Genomic DNA, 19949 nt, shown 5'->3' with positions numbered 1-19949 from the left:
ATCCAAATGCACTTATCTAATTCAGTTTTAGCTCAAGAAAACTTTTGGCAGCACCTCCCCTTGTTTTACCAATTTTCTACCTATTTTTGGGTATTTTGGGGGTATTTATAGACCAACAAATCTGTCACCTCCCCCTCATTTCGACGTATAAGAGTGCCGCCAAAGAGGGGCACTTGGTTGCCATCAAGATTTGAAAAGGTTCAAATCATGCCAAGTGTTCAAGTCCTAGAATATTCCAATATATTTGTATGAAAATTGGATTAAATTCCAATTTAATTAAGGGTCCAGATTTTGCATGAAATGGGGCCTTTTCCTCGCCCGATGTGGGAACCACTTATGGTTTAGGATGGGCCACAAACAAAATCACAATCCCAAACTACTTTGAAGTTTTATCAGTTACTATTCACTTGTAATATTTCATAATTTTTCTAGACCTCTGAAAATACATTTCTCTCCATGAAAAATCCTCTTTTTTCACATAAGGATATAATTTGAAAATTTTTAGAATTTTGTTTCCACCTCTAACTATTTATTTTGAATTTTTCTTGATTAGGCCTCTATCAGTAAAACTGTGGGAGAATAAATTCTCCAAAATTAATTCCTGTATTTTCAAGGCCTAAAACTAATTTTATAAATTCTCATAAATATTTAGATAATTAATTCATATTTTTTCTGAAATTATTGAGACCTCTCACTATTTAAAATAATTATTTTCTTCAATTTTTCACTGTTTTCTTGAAAAATCTCCACATTCGAGAAATTTGTAATAATTTCTTTTTGCACCAATTTCATTTTTAGGGCCTTCATCAAGGTTCCAAAATCTATAATTTACCTTTTTACTATTTTCTGAAAATTTTCTATAATTTTTTCCAAATTTTTCTGTTTTGTCCTTCCTAAACCAATAATTCTGAAAATGCCAGCCCGGACCCTATTGTGGTTTCACATCAAAAGTTATTTTATCCCTTTGTCTACTTTTTATATTGGCCTTCATTTGAATTTTTAAATTCTTATGTCCAGATAAAATTTTCAGGATGTGACACATGTCCTACCTAGCCCTACCCATGAATACCCTTATATCCAAGCCAAAAATCCAAAATTGAGAATATTAAATTGTTGGAAAATTGAAATTATTAATTACAATTGGAAATTTTTGGCATGTTCAATTGATATCGCATTACCTTTTCAAGTATTTAAAAAGGGTGTTAGGGAAAGAAAAATGCATATGGAAAAAGAAAAAGCTTCTTTTTAGACTAGTTAAGGTAATCGATCAAGAAGAAAGTCTTAAACTTTCTAAACTAGTTCCAAATTTAGTCTAATTGGTCATTTCTATCCAATTTAGGGTCCATTTGGCGGTAGCAAAGATAACTTATTTTCCGTATAACTTTTAGAAAAGTTAGATTTGATAAAAGTTACGTTAGACAATGTGATTTATGTTTGGAACCTTACATAAAAGTTAGTTTGTAAAGTATAAAAATTGTTCAGATTATGATTAATAAGTAAATTCGTTTGTATAATGATCAAAATGGGTATAACAACTATTAAATAATGAAAAATAATTTAAAATATGAATTTACAAAATATAATAATTTTAAATTATTATGATAGTATGAAGTTAGATTTAATGAATAAAATATATCTAAATTAGAAATCATAATAATGTGAAAATTTTTGAACTAAATAATATTACATAATTAATTAGATGATATACTTTGCACAATTTACATAAATATAAAATGAAAAATAACATTAAAAATTAAGAATATTATAAAAACTGTTAAAAATTATTTTCACTTAAAGAGAATATTAAAAGTGAATGACTAAAAATTGATTGGGAAGCATAAGAAATATGTAGAGACAAGCATAAGAATAACATAAAAATAAGGCCAAAAATGTCTTTTGATTCCAAAAAGATATTTTTGCATGAGTTATAAGAAAGTTTTATGTGTTTTTGTAATTGTGTCTAAAAAAGTAGCTTTTGGCCTATAAGTCAGATTAGCCAAAATCTGTTCTAAACAGCTTCCAAATTTGGAAACTGACTTATTACACCTATAAACTACTTTTTAGTTGTTGAAATGCTCGATCAAATAGGGACCTAAACGATTACTTCTACTTATAACATTTTCAAAATTTGTTATAAAATATAGAGTAAAATATTCTAACCACTATTTTGTTTTGCAATTTTGCTTTAATTACATAGACACTCTAATCCAAGTCATTAACACTGTTAAAAAACTATTTTGAAAAGATTTAATTACAATTTTTCACTTGCACTCTCCCTCCATCACATATTATTCCGCTTTTACAATCCTCTTTATTCTAATTATTGTATTATTTTCTTATACCATCTATCTCCTCATAAATAAGGATACTTGTTTTTTTTAAAAAGAAAATGTTACTCTTTTAACCAAATTTTACCAATTTTTTTGATCACCATGATTTGATAGGATGTTTCTTAAATTTCTCAAAATTACATGAATTTTTTTATTTTTAAATCTGAAATAAATTTCTTATAAAATAAAAAAAATTATACAAATTTTCTTTGAATTTTTAAAATCGTGTATATGATAAATTATATAATAATCTAAATTTTAATAAAATTATATAATTTTTATTTTCAATTAAAGTCTGTGAAGGTTTTAAAAAGAAACTTTTAATTTTTTATAACGAAAATAAAAATTTAATTTTTATATGAATTAACAATGTTTGCATATTTATTAAATTGATTTTTACGCAGATTGTAAACTTTAAGAGAAATCAAATTTAATTTAGTGAAATTTGTTAATTTGAATTAATTTTAAAAACAAAATACAGGAAAAAAAATATAGGAGAAAATGTCAGAAGTTTGGATAGGGATAATATGGTATTTTAAATTTACATTTAAATATTTCTTTTTTAAAAAATAATTTTAACTGGTTTTTTTTTCTAATTCTCCCTAAAAATAAATAAACTATAGGGGGGGGGGGGGGAACATAGTTGTTTTCCAGTTACATTATTATCCGTTAGTTATTAATGCCCTCTTGCCCAGTTAGCTCTCGGCGTTGCTGCGTTGTCTCTCTTCCTCACGCCTCAAAAGCCAGCCCAAACCAAACGCGCTCAAACTCATCTCTTTCTATCATTATTCTCTCTAGCAATCATCCTATATCCACTGTGCAGTCCCTAGAGAGGGAAAGGAGGGACGAAAGGTATTTTCCATTTCTGTCTTGTAATTCTATAATTTTTGGTTATGCTCTAGGGCTGTTTTCAGTTCCCCAAGCGGTTATTTCTTTTCTCTTTTCATTCCATTCCTTTTTTCCCGTTTTCCACCACATTGTTCTTCGTTTTTCTTTCATATTTTGGTTTGTTCATTTACTGCCTGAATGTCTTTAAGCTAAAGTTGGTTTCTTCAATCGGCGTGCCTGTGCGTGTGGCTTTGGAATCTTTTTTATACTTGGACGGCTTTTTTTTTTTTTGGCCAGCAATCTGTTTCCTTGTTGTGGTTTCGTCTATAGTTTGTTTTCAATTTTCTGTTTTCCCTGTTGATGGATGGCTGACAACCTTCTCATCGTCATCATTTGCGATAACTATTTATGACGTTTTTCTGCATTTAATTAGTCATCTGGGTTGTAAATGTCTGACGAGAAAATTCATCTTTTGACAGATTTTTTCTGTAAGAAGGTTTTTATGTTGTGAAGTTCAACTTTTTTCAATTCCTTTGTCCTCTATCTCTATCTGGAATTCTTTGAATGACGAATGATGTTAGTCAATGTAGGATTTTGAGTTAGTCTATGCATATCTCATTGTGCATTCTAGTATGATTTATGGTGGATGGTGAGTTGGAGTTGATATCTTTCAAGCACGGTCGAGGGTCTCATAAATGGAAAAACCCACACTGGGGATCTATTTCCTATTTGCGCCTGACAATGTTTAAATATGGATTAGTTGATAATATCAGATTGCACAAGATAATTGCATTCTGGTATGAACTTTTTGGGGCATTAGACCCTCCCTACCTTTTCAATTCTACATTTAGACACTTTGAAAGTTATAACATAACCTTAACATGGGATGACGGACATGGAATTCATAAAGGGACGTGTGTTCTTTGTAAACATTACAATCTTTATTATGTATGTGGTAGAACAAGTGAAGGGCGTGAACTGTGTAGATCATCCTTTTTTAAAAGTCAAAGCCATCTCAAGCATGCAGTTTTTAGGCCGTGTTTGTTCCTATTATGACTCATCTTCTAAATATTATATATAGCAGACAATCTTCATCATTAAATATTACATTTATGAAGCAATTATGATTAAGGAGTAGATACTTCATAGAGTGTAACCCTTTTCTTATTGTTAGTGGATGTATTATTCTTGATGAATTTTCAGTTCTCTAGTGAGTCTCCAAGATTGATTGGTTATTTATTTATAATTCAATGGCATTTATGCATCTTGTTGCCTGTTTGTTTGCTCTCAGCCTTCTGTAGGCACATGCTTCTCTTCCTTGTGACCTTGTTTGCCTTGGGAATACAATTTCTAAAGACAAATTACATTTGAGGAAGAGGACAAGGATGCGTCGGTGGCTTTGTTGTAGTCGTCACGTGGAAGACTCATACCCACCACATGAAAGTGAGCACCTAAAGAGCCCTTATGGCGAAGGTATGTTTCTGTAGACCTCACTGTGTAACTACTTTAACAGTTTATGTGGTGGAAGGAATGGAAAAATGGAGGGTAATTCCAGAACAGAACGGCTAATGGCTTTTGCCTATCAAAGCGTTTCAATTCTATTAGTTGTATATGCTACACTTGATTAAGGGTAGTTGTATATGTTTGTAAAACAAAGATGTGGTAGCATGGACATAAATAATTCTTTAGAGCTTGTACAGTACCTTTAACTCAATGATATTGACTTTTGAGTAATAGTATTTTTCCCCCCCCAAGATAGCAGTGTTGCCACTCTATTATCATTTACCGTAATTACCCTTATTTACAAATTCAGATTTGTTCATGCCCTTTTCGATAATTTGACAGTTACAGGCACTTGTTGCTCTGAAAGATACATCAAACACAAACTGTGTCTCAAACATTGATAACAGCACTTGTTAAATGATTCTAACAAGCACATATTGCGGTCTCTCACGGCACTTTATTTTGAAGTTTCTTTTGAAAAGTTGTTCTAAAATAATTAGCAATCATGTAGGATATCATTCTTTTGTTTGGATGAGTTTTTTCCCCCTTAATATCACATTATTTTGAATTGAATTTTCTGATATTGCTTATTGCTCTTAAAAGAAGTCATGTTCAATAGAATATTAAATTAAAAAGTATCCTGGATTCTTTTAGCATTTAGGTTTTTCTTCTCTTCTAATCCCCTTACCTTCTTCACTGAATTATATACATCACTGGTCAGTCCAAGTCTTTTTTGTCTGCAGAGCTCAGTATCTGTTGAAATAATATGTGCATAACAGCTCTGATTTTCATTGATATTGGGGAGATTACATATTTTTACATATTTAGAGGAATAGAGAGAATAAGATCTGATCTAGGGAAACAAGCGTCCCATGCTGTGGTGATTGATTCACAGCATGGTTTCCTCCATGCGTCTTAGAACAATGTCCTGGTGAGCCTCCTTGGGACGATGGTGGATGATTGTTTCCACCATCGACATTGAAGACCCGTGACTGGTTTGTTAGAGCTTCCTTGAATGACATTGTTGAGCCAGTATCCTAAGCTCTGATTCCGTGAAATAATATGTGCATAACAGCTCTAATTTTTATTGATATGTGGAAGACTACATATATAGAGGAATAGAGGGAACCAGCTCTGATCTAATCCCCTGGGAAGCTCCTATAATCCTGGACACAGTAAACTGGAATAATGAGCAATAGATGACCGTATGATTTAGGAGATAATGATCATATTAGAAAAAGCAGCAGGCTCAGTACCAACATCTATGATAGCAGGCTTTTTTCCTTGTAAAGATTCATCACATATTTTATGCATTTTAGATGACCAAAGAGACTCAAGAATGTCAGCTCCCGTCAAACATGAAGCACCAAAGTCTGCACCACCACCTATTGAAGTGCCAGCATTATCTTTAGAGGAGCTAAAGGAAAAGACTGACAACTTTGGGTCAAAGGCTTTGATTGGGGAAGGATCTTATGGAAGAGTGTATTATGGAACCTTAAATAATGGAAAAGCTGTTGCTGTCAAAAAGCTTGATGTTTCTTCTGATGACCAATCAAATGTTGATTTTTTGACCCAGGTATAAGTTACCATTAATGATTTTTCCCCTTTTAATGGCTTCGTTATGATTATTGTAAGTTTGTTATTGTTAGCCTTCATATCTAATGTTCCTTATTATAGGTTTCCATGGTATCAAGATTGAGGCACGAGAATTTTGTTGAGTTGCATGGTTACTGTGTTGAGGGAAATATGCGTGTATTGGCATATGAGTTTGCAACTATGGGCTCACTTCATGACATATTGCATGGTATGTATCATTTGTCATCTCATAATGAGTATTTGTTAGCATCATAGATTTATTATATTTTTATCATCCAGTTGAGTCTCACCATTTAAGTTTTAATTGATTGAAATATATGATTTACGTAGTTTATAGGGTTCCTGTAATATAGCTAGTGCTTGGTAGTAAGCTTCATTTATTTGGATAGCCACTTCACATAGGCATGTGTATTATTATGGCCTTCTTTGAAATTTACATCTATTTGTTGTTGTCAAACTTTAAACTTTCTACGTGGTATTAGAGCCTTGAGGCCTAATCTTACCAAAGGTCCAAAATGTAACCAACGGAAAACATAGACCCGTGGTGGTTTTGATTGAGCCTTGGCTGGTTTTGGGACGCCAAAAATAAGTGGAGAAATAACTATCAGATATGTATTGATTTTATCCAGCTTACTTTGCACTTTGTTGTCTATCAGCAAGCTTTCTAACGATCTCATTCTTGTTGCTAAATTTTAATTTATTGATTGTCTATTTTGGGTTTTGGATGAGTTAAGGGAATTATCAATGATAAAGTATGAAGCTGAAATTGTGGACTAAATGGTTCATGTTGCTAATACTACTCCTTAGTAAAACCGTGTCTATGGCATTAAGGGCGTGTTTTAATTTGCATATTAATTTTAGTAATTAGTCAGAATCTTTAAAGCTTGTTACCTTACTTATATATGATAAAAATATTTTTATATGCATTTTAAAGGATAATTTTATTAATTTTAATACATTATCTCATTAATTTTAATATGCCTTTTAAAATATTTTACCCCGCTAAAATATGACCCTCCATTCATTATTATTGGTAGTTTCCAAAATCTAAAGTTTTTTGTTACATGTATCCAAAATTATGTTTTATAATTATACTTGTGAAATATAAATGAATGTTTGTTCTTGTTTTGATAAAATATTTTTATCAAATGTATATATATTTGAAATAAAATAATAGGATAAAATAATCTATATTTTATCAACCAAAAAATCTACACCTCCTGCGCATATATGAACTAGTAAGCATCATAAGTCGTGACCAGATCTTTGCAACAAACGGTAGAAGTTTTCCAAAGCATCATCAGTGGGCAATTGATATTGACTAACAGCACAATTGTTCCGAGTTCCCAACCATGGGATACAACTGATTACAATGAGAGGCAACGATGGTTGTAGGACCAATTGCTGGAGGTGACGAAGAGGCGACCCAACATAGACACACGAAACTGAGCTGCTAGAGAAAAACGATAAAAAGTGTTTTAACTCGAGGTTAACACTGGGATATGCAAAAAGTATTATGGGTCATTTTGTCATGATTGAGAAATAATTGCTCTCCCCTCCATAAAAACCGCAATTTCTTTTTTTTTTTTTTTTTGGGGGGGGGTATAGGAGGGGAGGGGAGCAGAAAAAGACAGATTCTCCCCTCCTCTCACCTCCATTATTTTGAAACAAATAGCCTTACCATCTCCTTTCCCCTCCCCTCTCCTCAAAAAACTCCCAACCAAACACTGTATAAGTACCATAAATTAGGGTACCCAACTTTCTTTTCTGCCTTTCTTTTCTTTTCTTAATCTTTATCTTTTGGATGACTAGGGCACTCCAACCTGTTCATGAAATGAGTATATTCAAGATTATGCGAAAACAAGTACTATTCTTTTCCAGTGTGAAGTATGCCAACTTGCCAAGCATACCGAACTTTCTACCATATGCACAATGGCACACCCTTTCCCTTCAATTTACTTTACTTTATATGGGACTAGATGTTTCATTACCTTTGATAATAATACAAGATTTTCAGGCTTGGTTTACCTCATGCGAGAGAAGCAAAGACCGCAAAGATTTTCAAGCAATTCACTACCCTTGTTCTGAAACAGTTTTAAACTACTTGGTTGTGCCTTTCGATGACATTGTTATGAGATGATGTTAACATTTCTTCTTTGATTGTGTCTTTTGATGACATTGTTATGACAATTGATTAAATTGATGAAATAAGAAGACTAAAGTATGTTCTGGGTTGGGATTTGGAACTAAAGATTTGGGGGGAGGTATTTTTTGGGGATGGAGGCTGGTACATTTCTGTAATCAGAAACACAGAAAGAGGGAGAAAGAGAGAATTAAGAAGAATAGGAGAGAGTAGAAGGATAGGAGAGAACAGAGAGGTAGGAGAAAACGAGGAACAAAGAGAGATGGGGATAATCCCGACTTCATTAACAATGCACATTACAAATGATTTAGTCCTGAACTATCCTGTTATAGAAGGAAAACGGAAAAGAGAAATATAACTAACTATCTGTCACTAACATACGGAACCTAAGAGTCCTTGTCTAATGACCCATCTACCCTTACTTAAGTTACACATATTATGATTACATAACAATGCCCCCCCTTCAAAAGATCCTTGCCCTCAAGGATCTTAAATTACAAAGTTAGGAAACTGCTGTTGAAATTGAAAGGGGCACCCAGGATGCTTCTTCATTAGGTTTCTCCTTCCACTGGACTAGAACCTCAGTAAGTGGTCGCTGTCTCCGTCTGCCCACCCTTTTATTTAAAATTTGCTCAGGTTCCTGAACTGTAGGGAGTTCAGGGAAATCGGTTGGTGGGTGCCTAGGCTTGTCTGTGGGGTCAGGACAGAGCTTAAGTAGGGAAACATGGAAAACAGAATGTATTCTGGTGTTTGGAGGGAGATTCAGCTTGTAGGCCACCTTCCCAACCCTCTCTAAGACCTGATAAGGTCCAAAATACCTGGGTGCTAATTTTTGGGAGCTCCTAGAGGCTGTAGAAATTTGTCTGTAGGGTTGCAATTTTAAGAAAATCCACTGTCCTATAGCAAATTCTCTGTCAATCCTATGAGAGTCAGCCTTCTGCTTCATGAGCCTGATGTAGGTGGTGTTTAAGAATAGAAATCATCTCTTCCCTAGCAGAAAAACTTCGGTTAACTGCTTCAAGAACAGAATTATGAGGCAGGTAGGGGGAGTGAATTGGGGGCTTCTGACCGTATAGCAATTCATAAGGAGAAGCCTTCATAGAAGAGTGGAAGTTGGTGTTATACCACCACCCAACCTGAGATAACCAACGGCTCCAATCCTTGGGTTTCTCCCAAGTCATACATCTCAAGTAGGTCTCCAAACAGCGATTAAGAACTTCAGACTGACCATCAGTTTGAGGATGGTAAGAGGAAGATAATTTCTGGTCTACCCCCATCACTCTTAGAAACTTCTTCCAAAAATTGCTTACAAAGATAGGGTCCCGATCACTAATGATTTTTGCTGGAGCTCCATGTAATTTAAACACATGGTCCATGAATAATTGAGCCAGGGTAGATGCAGAATAAGGATGAGAGAGGGGGATAAAATGAGCATATTTACTCATTCTATCAATAATGACCCATATCGCATCCTTCCCATGAGATTTAGGAAGCCTATCAATGAAGTCCATTGCAATACTTTGCCAAATCCTACTAGGAATAGGCAATGGCTGTAATAATCCGGGAGAAGCAGTAGTCTCATACTTACACGGTGCACAAGTGTCACACTGTTTAATAAAATCTGTAATATCATGGATCATTTTCTTCCACCAAAAGAGGCTTTTAACTCGTTCGTAGGTAGCTTGAATACCAAAACGTCCTCCTTGTGGACTAGTATGCATCCATTCAAGAATTTGTTGTTGTAGAGCCGGATCTGCCCTTATAACCAGCTTGCCTTTCCTCCTTAATAAGTCACCATCCCGTGAAAAATGACTCCAATGGCCATCTTGATGTTGAACCCTTTGTTTAATGGTTGAAACAACATCATCTTGATCCCAACTAGCTTTAATTTTATTCAGAAGTTCAGGGGAAGAAGTGTCAAATGCCATTTGCAATAATTGGTGTCTTGGCATTCTAGAAAGAGCATCTGTTGCTGTGTTATCATTCCCCTTTTTGTAATGGATTTTGTAGTCAAATCCAGCAAGTTTAGCTACCCAAAATCGTTGGAAAGGGGTGTTGAGTTGCTGACCGAGTAAACATTTGAGGCTTTGTTGGTCAGTCTTAATAATAAACCTTCTCCTTTCCAAGTATTGGTGCCATTGTAGGACAGCCATGACTACTGCCATTAATTCCTTCTCATAGACCGAAGGGTTTTGGTGTTTTAGGGACAAAACCCTTACTGAAATAAGCAAGAGGCTGACCTTGCTGCATGAGCATCGCCCCAATGCCTAAGCCACATGCATCAGCTTCTACCACAAAATCCTTACAAAAATCAGGCAGAGCAAGCACTGGAGCGGAAGTGAGATTATCTTTGGGTTGCTGGAAAGCTTGACTACATTCGGATGACCACAGGAACCCATTCTTTTTTAATAAGTTCTTGAGGGGCTAGCAATGGTGTCATAGTCTTTTATAAACCGCCTGTAATATCCTGCCAACCTGAGGAACCCTCTTAATTGCTTCACATTTGTAGGTTCAGGCCACTCCTTTATTGCTTGAATCTTTTTAGGATCAATGGAAACTACTCCCTGGACAATGATATGTCCCAAGTACTCCACTTATGTGGCAGCAAACGTGCACTTATCCTCCTTTACGTAATATTGATTATCCCTTAAGATTTGTAGCACTACCTTCAAGTGAGATTTGTGATCTGCAAGGGTAGAACTATATATCAGTATATCATCAAAAAATACCAAGACAAATTTACGTAAGTAGGGTCTAAAAATGGTGTTCATAGCCCCTTGAAATGCGGCAGGAGCATTTGTTAAGCCAAATGGCATAACTAGCCACTCATAGTGCCCTGAATGAGTTTTAAATGCTGTCTTGTACACATCTTGTGGTTCTATTCTGATTTGGTGATAGCCAGCCCTAAGATCAAGCTTAGTGAACCACCTTGCTGTACTAAGCTCATCAAATAAGTCTTCTACAAGAGGAATTGGGTACTGGTTCTTCACAGTTCGCTTGTTTAGGGCCCGGTAGTCGATGCACAGGCGCCATGATTCATCCTTTTTTTTAACCAGCACTATAGGTGCTAAAAAGGGAGAGGAGCTGTCCTGTACAACTCCCATTGGTAGTAACTCATTCACTAACTGCTCGATAACATCCTTCTGTGCTGACGGGTACCTAGAAGGTTTTATACTAATGGGGTCAATGCCTTCTTGTAGGATAATAGGATGGTTATGACCCTCTCTTAGTGGCAGCAGGGTCTTGGGTTCACGAAAAACATCCTGAAAATCACCCAGAACACTTTTAATAGAAACAGAGGAACTATCATCAACATCAGAAATAGAAAAACATTCGAACTCCTTGTCTCGTATTTGAATTAATTGAAGAAGGAATCTGAAGGACTCTATCTCCCTCAGCCAAGTTTCCAGCCACAACTCCCATTCCTTGCAGGGGAATCCCAGGATCCTAACCAAGAAGACCCTGATCCAGAACTCGAAGACTACTACTACTCAAGAAGCTCAAGGAGACACCAGTCTTTCCATCGGAGTAACTGGCTGTCTGGCAAGGTCTTTCCCTTGGGATCAAGCATTCTTGGAAAAGACGTATTGTCCATTTCTACTCTGAATTGATAAGGACTGAGATGGAAGCTGAACTTCTCGATTCCTCGCACTTCAGCTTTTTCTATAGGAACAACCTTCCAAGGGTTTGGAGGGCTAGCTTGTAGTTTGTAGATCTGTCTATTCTTCCAAAAGTACATAATCATCCTTTCATAATCCCAAAAAGCGTTCCTGATGCTCTTTAACCATTTGACTCCTAAGACCATATCATAAGTGTTGAGGTCGAGGATTCTGAAGTCAAATGTAAATTCTAGCCCCTACATTCGCCATTTGAATCCTCTCCAGATGCCATGAACCTTGAGTTTCTTTCCCCCAGCAACCTGTACACTGGCATAATACGCAGAATCAGATTTCCAACCTACATGTTGAGCAAAAGACAAATCTAGGAAGTCATGAGTACTCCCGTTATCTATTAGTATCTGTATAGGCTTCTTCTCGACATGGCCTTGAAGTCGCATGGAATCCACATCGTCAATTCCACTTATAGCATGTGGTGAAATCCTCAGAATCTCCTCTTCTTCATCATCCCCGTTGTCCAATTCTTGGTCAACTATAGGGTCTGTCTCGGTTCCAGTTTCAATGAAATGCAGCTGGAGGCGTTGACGTTGGGGACACTTGTGGTCTTTGGAAAACTTCCCGTGACAATAGAAGCACAAGTTCCTTTGTCTATGGTCAGCTTCTTCCTCGGCAGTCAGCATTTTGGGGGGTGTCGAGGTGTTTTTAATATTGAAAGATTGAGGCTTGGTAGCGGTTAGGGCATTCTTGTCTTTAGTTTGGGACCCAGCAATTGCCAGCGCTTCTCGGTTAGGTGTCGATGTGTAGCGATTAGGTGGTACCACCGAGTTGAGGGGCGTTATAGACTTGACACCTCGATCAAGATACGGTTTCTTCCCCTGCTGGCGCTCCAAGGTCATTTCTTGCATTCTGGCAAGACTTTTGGCTTTACTCAGGGTGTGTGGCTTGAACATACGCGGAGGCTTGCCAATTCTTCCTTGATAAGGTTGAGATACGCGTCTACTAGTTTCTCTTCATTCAGGCCCACTTTGATCGAAACCAAGTCAAAGTCTTCGTTGAATTCGGCAAGTGTCCCCAGATGTTTTAGTTTCAGCAAATCGCCTATCGGAGATTCATAAGATGGCCAAAGCAATCCTTGACAAGTTGGACATATTCCTCCCAAGGTGGCGTGTTTCCATTCCATCGCTTCTCGTATGCCAAATGCCATTGAAATGCGCGGTCGTCGAGATGTAAACTAGCAATCTTGACCTTGGCATCGGCAAGGGTTTCGTCCAACTCAAAAAACCGTTCACACTTCAAGATCCACGACAGAACGTCGCCACGTGAAAATCTTGGGAACTCCATCTTGGTGAACTGGGTTGCTCGTTGTCGTCCGTTCCCATTTTCGTGTGCGCAATGCTTTGTGTGCTAGTTATCCGAGTTTTGCAGTGTTGTTGTCACCTCTTCTAAATTCCGTGCCGTCGTCTGGAGTTATGTTGACATATGAAAGACTGATTCTTGCAGAGCAGTGACAGTGCCTAATTGCCATTCCACGACCTGGAGTCTCTCATCCATAGCCTTCGATCAAGTTTGAACCATAAACTATCAGGTACACCGCATGGTCCGAGAAACAGTGGCTCTGATGCCACTTGGTACGTTTTTGTAATCAGAAATGCAGAAAGAGGGAGAAAAAGAGAATTAAGAAGAATAGGAGAGAGTAGAAGGATAGGAGAGAACAGAGAGGTAGGAGAAAACGAGGAACAGAGAGAGATGAGGATAATCCTGACTTCATTAACAATGCACATTACAATTGATTTAGTCCTGAACCATCCTTTTATAGAAGGAAAACGGAAAAGAGAAATATAACTAACTAACTATCTGTCACTAACATACGGAACCTAAGAGTCCTTGTCTAATGACCCATCTACCCTTACTTAAGTTACATGTATTATGATTACATAACAGAGGCTTTCTGATCCAATGAATGGATAGAGGGAGACCAAGAAGAACACTTAAGGAGGCTATCAAATGGGATCTCTTGGTGAATGATATATCAAAAGAGTTTGTTGTTGATAGAAACCAATGGCATTGTGTGATTTGTGTGGCCAGTGGGGCCAACCTCACTTAGCGGATTTGGCTCATTGCCGCTGTTGTCCCTGTGAAGGTTTTCAGATCCAAAAAGGCATTGTTGTATCTCGTATAAAGTACATTTTGGATTTACTTGGGGAAATGGGAATGGAAAGTTGCGATTTGGTAGACATTCCTAACTACAACGTCGAATGGAAAATTGAAAATGCTCCAATGGACATTGGGATGCATTATTGCAGGTTGCTAAATAAATTTACCACTCGTATACTTGACTTGTCATCAACTTTTTAGTAAGTGGGTGAACTAATTTATGAACAAGACAAATCTAGAACGTGCAGATGCTGTTTACTAAATCATAGATGTTTGAAAATGACCCTTGGCGAGGGTATTCACTTTATGTCAGTTCAGTTACTGATAGGAGATCAACCTAGTTATTGCATATTTTTATGTTGGGATCAAGTAAGGTGGAGAAGTGAAAAAACAATCTGTTGTGTTTACGAGTAGTACTGAAGAGGATTTTAGGGCCCTTTTCACAAGGTGTTTGTATAAGAATTTGGTTGATAAGACTTCTTGGAGAACTTGGAATCACTGTGGAAGTACATATTGGTATCATGGCAACATTTCTGCTATCAATATTGCGATAAAACCTATTCGTTATGACCAGACAACATGTGGAGATTGATTGCCTTTTTATCAAAAATTACAAAAAATAAACAAAGTTGGAATCCGGGGTCAATGAAATGGTTGATATGTGTAATTAATTTAGATAGTTGATAGGTGTTTTTTCTTGTAATAATAACTAGTGATTCACAGTTAGCTTCACTTGTTATTATATCCACTATAAATAAGCATATGTGCCCTTATTTGAAATTAGATCAGTGCATTCTCCTCAAAGCTTCGAAATTCTTACTATGTATAAGAAATTATTTGGATGATTTTGATAATTTGTGTGATACAGGTAGAAAGGGAGTTCAAGGGGCACAACCTGGGCCAACTCTTGACTGGATGCAGCGAGTTAGAATTGCAGTAGATGCAGCAAAAGGATTGGAATATTTGCATGAGAAAGTTCAACCATCGATTATACATAGAGATATCAGATCGAGCAATGTACTTATTTTTGAAGATTACAAAGCAAAGATAGCTGATTTTAACCTTTCCAATCAGGCCCCTGACATGGCTGCACGCCTTCATTCTACTCGAGTTTTGGGAACATTTGGTTATCATGCCCCAGAGTAAATTACTAAACCCGCAAGATTTTTCTTTTATATGAGTATTGCCAGCATGTCATTGGATTCCTGGATGTGTGCGATGTATTAAAAGAACAAATTGTTAGGTGTTTTAGTACCATGTGTCTATTACTATATTGTGGTCTATTTTGTTTTATGGGTTCTTAGCACCTGTTGTCCTGTCAAAATTACAGATATGCAATGACTGGCCAATTGACACAAAAAAGTGATGTCTACAGTTTTGGTGTTGTTCTTCTTGAGCTTCTCACAGGAAGAAAACCTGTTGATCATACAATGCCTCGTGGACAGCAAAGTCTTGTTACATGGGTGAGTGAACTTCCAGAACATATATCCCATCTTTTTTCTCTTCATATTCTCATAACCATAAACTCATTGGACTTGGCTTATTGAAAGTTTAATTCATATTTTAAACTTGGGTAAAAAAGTCATTTGTTAAACAAAATGAGCTTGATCAGCATATCATTATGTATAATTTAGTTCGACAAGCTAACCTTGAAGGTTTTATCCTTGCCTTAAGTTCTCAGATTGTTTGACTATTGATAAAGTATTATTTATTTGTATTTTTGCGTGTCTGTGTATGCATGTATGTATGATATAAAAGAATTTTTGATATATACATACACATGAATCACGCAAGCGGTCATAATTTGTTACTTTGTTATTAATTCAATGGGAAAATTAATCTCTTTATCCATGTAGTTTTGACTCGATTGTAATTCTGTCCTTAAACTTCAACCCAGTGTAACTCAGTTTCTATAATCTTGACTTGATTGTAACTTATTCCCTAAACTTTGATTTGATACTACTTAGTCCTTATAATTTAGCTATTTAAAATATTAGTCCTCATATTTTAGAAAATAAAATTATATATTTCATGAAACTTAAGGAATGAAGCTTTAAATGGTTAAAACTATAAGAACTGAGTAGTAGTGAGTTTCAAAACCGAGTTTTAACCAAGTCAAAACTATGAGAACTGAATTGTACAAATTAAAATTTAAGGACTAAGCTACAATTGAGTTAAAATTAAAGACTAATAGATTTATTTTCCTAATTTAATTTTTACGGTGTGCATGCAAGTAAGTATCTGTTATATTTATAATGTTACACGAGTTTTACTTGTTAATAAATGAAGCTAATGTTATTAATGAAAGCCTGGGTTTCCTGAACTTTTAAATGAACATGTTTGAGCATACTAAAGCTTGTCTTTGATTAGCCCCTTTTTCTCCGAAAACGGGGAAAGAAGGAAGCCACTTCGCTGTTATATTTGTTGGTAGTTTTGAGTCTGATGTCCTAGTGTTGACGAAGACATTTTTCTGCAGGCTACGCCAAGACTTAGTGAAGATAAAGTTAAACAATGTGTAGACCCCAAATTGAAGGGTGAATATCCCCCCAAAGGGGTTGCTAAGGTCTCTCTCTCTCTCACACAAACCCTGGCTTCTATCTGTTGGTAAAGAGTTGACCATGCTTATTAATTTTGCCTATGCAGCTTGCCGCTGTTGCAGCACTGTGCGTGCAATACGAATCCGAGTTTAGGCCAAATATGAGCATCGTTGTTAAAGCCCTTCAACCACTTCTGAAGCCTCCTGCTCCTGCCCAAGAATCTTGAAGCAAAGAAGCTTTTGCAAATGCCATCTCTCCTCTTGGTGTTCTCTGCTCTTGTGCACAGTTTGATTCCAACTACCTTGTGATTACATCAGATGCTGCAATATATATATATATATATATATATTTTCCATGAGCTTGAATTTTTAGGTTTGGATTGACCTGTTTCACATCTTTGCCAGATTTCCATGTACTTCTCCTAATCATGAACCCAGACGCTTATAGATCCATAATGCCAAGAACAGGTTTGGGTTTTGTGGTAGTATCGTCTCTGAATTTTGATATCCTTTTCATTCAAGGATGATCTACCCCTTCTTTATATCAATTATTATCATGTTGTAATTTTTTTTTTTTTTAAGCCTTTGAGGGATGTTCAATGTCTGCTAGAAGAAGCCGGCACTATTCTGGCATCATTGGTCGAGTGTTTCATTCCTCCTTCGAAGTGTATATTGCTGACTATTGGGGTCCGTATGTCTGCAATAATCAGAATTTAATAAAATTTTTTGTCCCGCATATGTATATCCATTTAATTTGAGCGTTCTGGATTTTATTTTCTATTTATTTCCAAAATTTTTTATTTTCTATCAAATTGTAATTATTTTATTTTAAATAAAGTAGGATGTCAAGTAACGTTGATTTTTAATTAAAAATTGGGAAAAAATAATTATTAAAGCTAAAGAAAACCAAAAAAAGTGTACAAGTCAGAAATGAAACAATCGGCGTCAGTCGTTTATGTTTCCCTTTCTTCAGATGGTTTGTTTAAATTGAAAAGTTGACGTGAAAATGCGATTTTTGATAAAATCACTTTGGTAAACAGGTATATGTAAATACACACTTGTATATAATATTTATTATACTTTTGAAATTATTTTCTAATAATTATTGCCTCCTATTATTTTTATTGAGGGACAAGAGACATTTTTATTCTGGAGTTCATTCCCCCTTAAAATTGAAATATGATGATGGCCTTTAGGGTGGTACAACGTAACACAAAATATACAATGATCACCATGACCACGAATATTCACTTGAGATAAATTAATATTAAGTTAGAATTTCTAATGAAGTAGAATAATTAGGAAGCTTTTTCTCTGAAAAGAATAATTTTCGATTGTTTTGATAAAAATGTCATATATTTTGCTCTTAAAATTATTGGTTAGTTTCTATTTTAAAAAAAAATTATTGATTGACAAAGACTTCAAAAATGGTCTAATGAGATCTCAGATAATTTAGCCCATATTATATCCTAAACATTCCAAAGACACGTGCCCAAAAATTCAAGAAGAGAATATATTCTTGGTTTCTTTGGAATATAAGTACGTGAAGTAAGATTTTAAATTTAAAACCCAAGGTGTTGAGAATATTGGATTTGAAGGCAAATGATTTCTTAGGAGTCTTGAACTAAAGGTGTTGAGAATATTGGATTTGAAGGCATGGAAACACAAAGATACATGCATTTATTGTCTTTGTTTTATGGGAAATAATACCATATAAGAAGGTTTTTTGATTTAATACATCCTCTAGTCGCCTTAGGGTTAAATTACAATAAAATCAAATTAATGCAAAGAGTGGCACAACGTGAGTCATGTTCTCTTGAGGATCCTTTTATTGAGATTCCTAAGTTAACTCAGCATTTAAAAACATGAGTTGACAAGGATAAAAAGATCTTTGGGTTTCAAAACTATCTACTAATACAAATTAAGTAAAGCGCAACGAAATTAAATATTTTTGGTTATAAAGATGGAATAGTTGATGGAAATGGGTTTATGAAATATCAGTGGATATTTTGGAGATTAATTAATGGCTTTCCTTGTTCAATTAAATTGTTGGGAGTTAAAACGCACCAAGTCTTGATGAAAAACCCCAAAATAACATTTGGGTCAAATGTCCTTAATTAGTAGTTACTCCGACTACCATAGTTAATAATCACTCATTAAGGCACCTTTAAAAACCACCTAGTGTGCAATATGAATTGGATTACAGTAAGTTGCTTCTCTTATAAGAATGATATAACAGGCCATTCGGTAGCTTAATTAAATCATAAGTTCTACCAATAACAAGCAGAAATCATAACTCCGCTGAATCACTAGAAATATACATAAAGCATACAAGCTACTCAATCCAAATCCAATCATAATTGTAATCTAAACAGAGAAAATCAAACGGTAACTCAGTCTCAAGCTACAGATAATCATTCCTAAAACAAGGAAATCTTAAAAAACAAATGAGAAAATGGATTAGTTAAATAACTCCTCTAAGCTAGCTCTGGAACTCCAGCCACGCTCTCTACCTCCAAGAGCAATGACCTTAGCCTCTCATGTCTTCAAACCTAGCTGCAATGAACTTGAAGCAATTTAAAGCCATGGAATATAAGCGGATGGGACGGATTTGGAAGGATAACTGGTGGAAAATAACGAGTTGGGGAATACCTGGAGGTGGAACAGGAAGAAATGATGGAAGAATGGAGATGGATATATGAGGGTGTGCGAGAAATGGAGCGTGGAATGTGCGTTTTTATGCTAGGATTCAATGGGTCATCAAATAGGAGTCATGGCTGCTGTCTTTGGGTCAAGGAAGCCCTAAAAATCTGATGCAAAATGGCTCAAAACATTGTGTCACGATTTTTGGTCTTTAAGTGTCATTTCTATAATTATGGATCTTTTCTGTAATTAATTCTGCTTCTCAGCAACAGCACTTCTATGGTCCTCAGCAATCATTTTCAGATTTTGCTCCAATTTCTTCCAAATGCCCTAGAGTATAAATTAAGAAAATGTAATACCTTCATTCCAAAAATCAATTAATCAAACGTAATCAAAAAAAATATGACAATTTTGTCCTTTTTAGCTTTGTTTTCATGCATTCATCTTTAATCCAATTGATAATAAATAATGTATTTTTGGCCCAATTAACATGATAAAATCCCTAATATGACCTGGATTAACATATAAGACTTGAGTTGGATATTTTCCACTTCTTCTTTATGCCAAAAAAGGACGATGAAGCAAATAGATAGTGTCAA

The 19949-nt window shown here is 35.5% G+C and overlaps 1 protein-coding gene across 2 annotated transcripts; it reads left to right on the top strand.

Annotated features, from left to right (window-relative positions):
- The first annotated feature begins 3058 nt into the window (after positions 1-3058).
- Positions 3059-17460, top strand: LOC114718404 (PTI1-like tyrosine-protein kinase 3). Of its 2 annotated transcripts, XR_003737817.1 has the most exons (9): positions 3059-3182; positions 4450-4631; positions 5981-6237; positions 6339-6465; positions 15040-15313; positions 15502-15634; positions 16648-16734; positions 16815-17175; positions 17290-17460. XR_003737817.1 is itself a non-coding variant. In XM_028903696.1 (8 exons), the coding sequence occupies exons 2-8, from the start codon at positions 4544-4546 to the stop codon at positions 16932-16934; spliced, it is 1086 nt and encodes a 361-aa protein (XP_028759529.1). In that variant the 5' UTR covers positions 3059-3182; positions 4450-4543; the 3' UTR covers positions 16935-17460. The 2 variants fall into 2 exon arrangements, 1 of the variants encoding a protein (XP_028759529.1); XM_028903696.1 differs by having other exon boundaries at positions 16815-17460.
- Positions 17461-19949: the final 2489 nt, after the last annotated feature.

Source organism: Neltuma alba, unplaced genomic scaffold, assembly GCF_004799145.2.
Source record: "Neltuma alba isolate B1F8T4 unplaced genomic scaffold, ASM479914v2 tig00011849_pilon, whole genome shotgun sequence".
NCBI classification, from domain to species: domain Eukaryota; kingdom Viridiplantae; phylum Streptophyta; class Magnoliopsida; order Fabales; family Fabaceae; genus Neltuma; species Neltuma alba.
The sequence above is the reverse complement of the archived record's forward strand: the minus strand, read 5'-3'. Positions and strand labels throughout refer to the sequence as shown.

Excerpts from the sequence above, each read along its gene's own strand:
- LOC114718404 (XM_028903696.1), top strand. The coding sequence starts at position 4,544 with ATGCGTCGGTGGCTTTGTTGTAGTCGTCACGTGGAAGACTCATACCCA. Across the intron at positions 4,632-5,980 it reads AAAGAGCCCTTATGGCGAAG|ATGACCAAAGAGACTCAAGA; the intron begins GTATGTTTCTGT and ends TATGCATTTTAG. Across the intron at positions 15,314-15,501 it reads TTTGGTTATCATGCCCCAGA|ATATGCAATGACTGGCCAAT; the intron begins GTAAATTACTAA and ends TCAAAATTACAG.